Source organism: Corylus avellana, chromosome 8, assembly GCF_965113065.1.
Source record: "Corylus avellana chromosome 8, dhCorAvel1.hap1.2, whole genome shotgun sequence".
In the NCBI taxonomy this organism is placed as follows: domain Eukaryota; kingdom Viridiplantae; phylum Streptophyta; class Magnoliopsida; order Fagales; family Betulaceae; genus Corylus; species Corylus avellana.
This window is the reverse complement of record NC_142497.1, coordinates 16932613-16939308: the sequence shown is the minus strand read 5'-3', so window position 1 is coordinate 16939308 and position 6696 is coordinate 16932613. Positions and strand designations below refer to the sequence as shown.

The window sequence follows — 6696 nt, the reverse complement described above, 5'->3', positions numbered from 1 at the left end:
TTGTATAACTTAGAGATTTGATTTTAAAGTTTATATTAAATCATTATGAAATTCTTCTCTTGTCTTAGAAAACTTTTTATCTTTATTGAACTTAAGTAGTTTCTGTGATTATATGAATGATTGTTATACAACAGTTTTAATTGACACATGATAAAGAGGATTTGATAGGGTATGCAGAGGGAAGACGAATTTGGCTATACACTAGATTAGTGTAATTTGTGTAGACGATTCGTACTAACCGAATATGAGTTATGCTTATCCCTTGATTGTGTGTAACTCATTAAGAGATTTGATAGTTGATACCTAAGGAAGACGAACCGTACTGCATCTAGAGGTTAAGCTATTGATCATTGTTATGCGGTTAGTGGTGAAATCAACCCCCTATTCTTTCTCTCATTACAATCTACTTTGGCCTTTACTTTTATGTACTTAGTTTTATAAATAAAAAAAAAATCAATTTTCTTGAAACCCCACTTCTTCTTTTTTTTTTTTTTTTTTTAAACAATTTTCTATCAAATAGCTTATTTTTATTAGCACGACATCCCAGTTGTATGCGAGTTGATAAGAATCTATTAAATAACATTACTTGTTAAAAACTTGTGTTGAAGTGGTGGGTTTAAAAATTAATTAAAAAAAATTGAAATGAAGTGAAACGATGGTTAAAATGTATGGGAAATCTTCCACCCTATGATTGTAAATATATGACATGTTGAATATTGTGATAATAGGTGTTTAGATAATTTGGCAGTTTAAGTTTTTCACCTTGTATTTGGAAGCAATTAGCAAGACATCCAGATTAATAATAAGGAAAGACCTACCTTTATAACCTTTTCTCCTTATCACTCAAAAAAAAAAAAAAAAAAATTATAACATTTAGTAAATTATTATATAACTGTAATACAATTAAAATAACATATTATTAAAAATTAGTCCTTAATTTTCTTTTATTAGTACTAATGTAAAGACTAATTTTTCCTTTCAAATTATACTATTAACTGCTCTCAAATGAGAATTACTGATAACATTACTTTATATTCAATTTAGTGGTCCTCAACTAAATGTTAAGTGCCAAAATATTCATATTTTAGTCTTTAAAATTATATGTGTTAATTCCTTAAGTATGTTAATTTATACTATTTTAGTTTATTTTATGTGTTTTCCATGCTTTTATAGACTTTTGGAAGAAAATGAAGTAAATCTGAAAAATTTGAACACAAAAAGAGAAATTGGGAAAAGTTGGAGCCCCTGACAGTGTGAATCGATCGCAAGTTTCCTGCGATCGAGCGCACTACTAGAGAAGACAAGTAGCGAATCGACCATGCTCGATCGAGCGTACAACGCGCCCACGGGTTGCGATCGATCGCACTCGTGCGCATGAGACACATCAAGAGTGCGGTCAGACTGCTAGTATTTCTATATTAGGGTTTTCCAATTCCCACTTGTAATAGGAGTAAAACCCTACGAATTTTCTAGGTTTTCTAGTGTAACAAGGACTTATAAAGCCTATAAATAGACCTCTTAGCCTCTAAGAATGGGTGTGGGTAAAAGAGGAACAAGCTCTGGAAAGGAACTGAAGGCTAAATCAAGAGGAGTTTGAGTTTTTTTTCTCTTCCACCTTTTACTTTTATTATGTAGTTTATATTTTATTTTTTGTTAGCTTGAAGCCCTAGTTAGGTTTTTTTAAGATTGCAATATTGGCGCCCTTGCTACAATTATATTTTGGTGTCTTTAACTTAAGTAATTCCTACTTTCATGAATTCCTCATATGTGTATGTCTGATCAACATATTCATGTACATGTGGTATGAATTAGTTAGTTAAATCAATTTGGATGACCGAGTTCTGGGTTTAATAAAAATAAACCCATGCCCTAGGCCTCGTGTGTTTGTCGATTTTCACAGATTTATGGTTTCTTAAAGAACAACTTAGTATACACCCATGCTACATCCTTTAAGAAAGAAAAAAATTAGAGTATACATCCATGCCTAATTCATTGTTTAGGGAAATCTATAACTTAAGGAGTATACACCAATACCCTTAGGTTGACAAACATTAGATATACCGGTATAATTAGCACATTGGCATATTGTTATCTTAACTAGTTTGATTAATGGTGGATATCAAAACCCTAATCCTTTTTAGTTTTAGTTTATCTTTTATTTTATTTTTTTAATTTTAACTCAATCGTGACAATTGAGTTTTAACTATTAATTAGATAGGAAATTACTTCTACACATAATTTATCAATCCTTGTGGGAATGATCTCGTATTTATCTGATATACTATCGTTTAATCTTATCCACTTACAAATTAAAACGTACTATATATTATCTATTAATTTAGATAGTATTTAGCACAAAACTAAACCCACTCCCACTCAAATTGCACTTCTAGGTTGACGCAAATGCTTGTAAATTGGTTCGAGGACTCGGCCACCTATAAAGAAGACGACCGAGTCAACTCCGAATAGATTCTCCACTTGTTGCAGCAGCCACCGTATAGGGTCCGTGGGAGCGAATTTCTAGAGAAATGTGATTGAGAGCGAATTTCCTGGGCATGTTGTCTGGTGGGAAAAAAAAAAAATATTTGTTAGCCACGGTTTCACACTGTGAAATGCACTTTTTGTTTTTAATTTTGAGCAAAATAAGAAACTAATCCTTGTGATTTATCTGATTTATAATTAACTTCATATAATATCAAAATAAACTCAAAATTTTTTGACAGATTTTGTTAGTATAACATTTACTTAAATATGATAAGTATCACAATTTTATTGGCTTTAACATTTTATGTTATCATAATCTGTTAAGTCAATGAACGAAATTGGATTGTAGAGACTAAATTATTTTTTTGGCATACCTCAGGGACGTTTGAGTTTATTTTAATACTACATGGAGTTAATTGAAAATCAGGTAAATCACATGGACTAATTTTACATTTTTTCCCTTTAATTTTTACACTAAATTTTAAATAAATTATATTAAATTATTACTTATCTATAAGTTATTCCAAAAGAAAGTAATTTCTATGACAATATGGTGTAAAACTCTATTTCACAGTTTTCAATAGATATTTAATACATTAGGTAAAAATACTAGATGAAAACAAAGTATTTCTAATTCAAATAAATCTCATAAACATTTTTCATTTATTCTAACCCAATGCTCAACACCCACCACTGAATCCTCCACCCACCTCCTAGCTTCCAACACCGGAATCTAAAAATCCAACAAAGACGATAACTCTTATGGTTTTATCCATGGTTTTGTCAATATATATTTTGTTTACGAGGCATTTGAAAATTATTTAGCGTAAAAATTTTATTATTTTTTGATGTTTCAAGTTGAAGTGTTATTTCATATTAAATGGTACAAAATACTTATTGTTATTTCAAAATCTTAAATTTTAACAAAATTATTATTAAATAATTAAAATAATAATAATTTTTTGTTGTACGTTTAAAAAAGTACCCTTAAAAAAATGAGATTGGAAATATGTAGAATTTTTCATGGTCGACATATGAAGCGGTGCGAGTCATCTCGTGTCTTCGTATTGTGAGTGCCACTGACAGAGTCCTGAGTGGGTCCCCCAGCTAGCCAGTCAGGTCTCACGGACGGCACCACCCCTCTTCCGTCCTTGTTTCCTCATGGTCCTCATACAATTATAGCGTAATCATTTTTACCTCATCAATGGCTGTAAAGGTGAGATACTTTCCTCTATCCCCTTACCTTTTCCCCACTTAGATACGATTTTTTTAACACTTTTATTTTTTATTTTTACTGTTTCTCTCTTCTCTCTTAAATAATAAAAGTTAAAAGCAGATTTCCCTGAAATGACACCCCTCTCTATTGGTCTCTCTTAATGTAGCATTTTTAAATTCCTTTATTATATATATATATATATATATAGTATTTAAGATATTGCGTATATGAATAGATGAAATGATAGAGACAGTGGTCCAGCTGAGTCTATGGCTGACCGACTTTGTGAGAAACCGTGTAGGATAAGGAGAGAGAGAGAGAGAAGAATTGAAAATTCTCTCTAGCTTTCATTTGCTCTCTGGGATATTTTCCTTTCAAGTTTCAAGTAAGAGTTGTAATCAAGGTTCTTTGTTTTCAGTGAAAAGAGAGGATTTCAGATTAATTTCTTTGTTTTTTTCTTGGTTTTGGGAGAAACCTCATTAATGATGTCTGAAGGTGGGCTTTGTGTTCCTTCCACAGTGAGAGGGTTTGTTCAAGAACCGAACACAAACCCTAACCCTAATCGTAATTCAAATCCTGTCAAGAAAAAGAGAAGTTTACCAGGAACACCAGGCAAGAATATCTTCATCTCTCTCTCTCTTTCTCTTGTTGTAAATATTTATGTTAAGTTTTTACACATTTTAAGTTAGCGGGGTTTTCTATGAAGCAGATCCGGATGCAGAAGTCATAGCCATGTCACCAAAATCTCTAATGGCGACAAATCGGTTCATATGTGAAATTTGCAACAAGGGTTTTCAGAGGGACCAGAACCTGCAGCTTCACCGGCGCGGCCACAATCTTCCATGGAAGCTTCGGCAAAGGACAAACAAGGAAGTTCGGAAAAAGGTGTACGTTTGCCCGGAGAAGACGTGCGTCCACCACGATCCGTCGAGGGCGCTGGGCGACCTCACCGGAATAAAAAAACACTTCAGCAGAAAGCACGGCGAGAAGCGGTGGAAGTGTGAGAAGTGTTCCAAGAAATATGCGGTGCAGTCAGATTGGAAGGCCCATAGCAAGATTTGTGGGACTAGGGAGTACAAATGTGACTGTGGCACTCTCTTTTCAAGGTTTTTCTTTTTCTTTTTTATTTTTTATTTTTGTTGCTTTAAATTCTTCTACTTGATTAGCTTGTTAAACCATTTAATGCTCTCTTCAAATATTTATTCGAGAATCCTTTTCGGTTTAAATATCTAGCTGTTATATTGGAGGGTTATTTTAGTCCTGAAGTTAAAATGAGATTTGTGGGTGTAATACAGGAAGGATAGCTTCATAACGCACAGAGCTTTTTGTGATGCTTTGGCTGAAGAAAATGCAAGGTTTAGTTCATCAGTTTCAGCTGCAAATCCAATCTTCAAAAACGATTTGATTAATGGGAATATTTCCAATCCAACGCTACCAGGAATGATCCCCCAATTTTCCTCATCATTTCAACCAGAATTTGCAGCCAATACGCAGTTCAACCCAGTTGGGATTGCCAATAATTCTAATGCTTACTTGTCGAGCTTGCCTGAATTGTCTCCCACGGCATCCATGAATATTTTTGGATCGAGCTCTCACTCTCAGGCGCAGTGGTTAAACAAGTACCCAGAAGCAGCATCCTTTGGAGCTCCCAATCTCTCTATGTCTTCATTGCCAAGGGGAGGAGGATTAAAGGAGGAAGAAGAGAGCGAAGGAAATTTGTATTCTAATAACCAGAATATTCACCAGCAAGGCGCAGCAGCTCACATGTCAGCCACAGCACTTTTGCAGAAAGCAGCCCAAATGGGATCAACAAGGAGCAACCCAATATTCAACGCCTCCTCTTTCAGATTGATGAGCTCATCAAACAGTACTAGAAGTCATGATGAAGTTGAGAAATTTTTCAGGCAACAGAATCAAACTGAGAACTTGAATGGGTTGATGAGTTCAAACTCGAGCTCATTTTTGGCCAACACCAAGGATTTGGAACACATGCTTGTGCAAGACCAAGCAGTAACTTCATCAGGATCAGGAAGGCTCCACGCCAGTCAAAATGAAACTAGAGATTTTCTTGGTGTTGGAGAAGATGCAAGCAGGCCTTTCTTTCAGCAAGAGCTAGCCAAGTTTGCTTCAATGGGTGCAGCCATGGATTTGCGCCAATACGGCCGCCATCAAAGATGAGCACCACATAAGGTAACAGCCTGTCTCAAATTGCAATAAAGAGCTTAAAATTACTTTTAATACAACTCGTTTGGTAAAACACTTGAATCGCACTCAGAGGCGGATATAAAGGAGCAGGCAAAGGCCCCGCCCCTGTAAAAATTTTTGAAAATTTTTTTTAAGGGTAATTTTTTTAGTTTTCTTGACCATAACCCTTACTCGGTTATTCCTCCTTCTTCTGCACCTTCAAAAATTTTTAAAAAATTATTATTTTAATTCTGCCTCTTCTAATACAAATTCTATCCGCCACTGATGGCACTTATTTAACTTTTTTTTTTTTTGCAACAGAAATCCAAACGGTGCTCTTGTTGTAACTAGCTAGCTAGTTTTTGATAGCAGATAAAGAGAGAGTATATTAGATAGTTGATGCTGAGTTGAACTCCATGGAAGCAATTGTGAGTCAACTCGTGAGAGAGAGAGAGGTCTTGTGAGTAGTAGTCTAGGGAAAGAGGGGGCCACTGCATGCTGGAAGAGACTGAACAAAAGGAGGAAGTTGCGCATCAGAAATGGCGAGCGTCGGGTCCCTCCATGCATGTAGTAGTAATCTCTTTTTTTATCTTTTCCCCCGATCTTGATAATAAATAAAAATAAAAAATAAAAAAAGATTTGTGCAACACTTACATGCCCGTGACCTTTTTTCTGTATGTCACTGCCTGGCTGCCTGCCATATTGCCATTCCCACTGTGACGGCTGTGAGCCTGTGAACATCTCTTTTCACTGTGGATTTAAAATTTAAATAAAAGTTTCACCAATATCCACGTACGTTGAGATTTTTAATC

The 6696-nt window shown here is 34.7% G+C and overlaps 1 protein-coding gene across 2 annotated transcripts; it reads left to right on the top strand.

Moving 5' to 3' along the window:
- The first annotated feature begins 3958 nt into the window (after nucleotides 1–3958).
- On the top strand, nucleotides 3959–6232 carry LOC132163616 (zinc finger protein JACKDAW). 2 transcript variants are annotated; one of them, XM_059573968.2, is made up of 5 exons: nucleotides 3959–4085; nucleotides 4220–4312; nucleotides 4410–4806; nucleotides 4996–5890; nucleotides 6206–6232. In XM_059573968.2, coding segments are annotated over exons 1-4 (1374 nt in total). In that variant the 5' UTR covers nucleotides 3959–4084; the 3' UTR covers nucleotides 5879–5890; nucleotides 6206–6232. The 2 variants fall into 2 exon arrangements, with proteins under 2 accessions (XP_059429951.2, XP_059429950.2); XM_059573967.2 differs by having other exon boundaries at nucleotides 3959–4312.
- The last annotated feature ends 464 nt before the right edge of the window (nucleotides 6233–6696 follow it).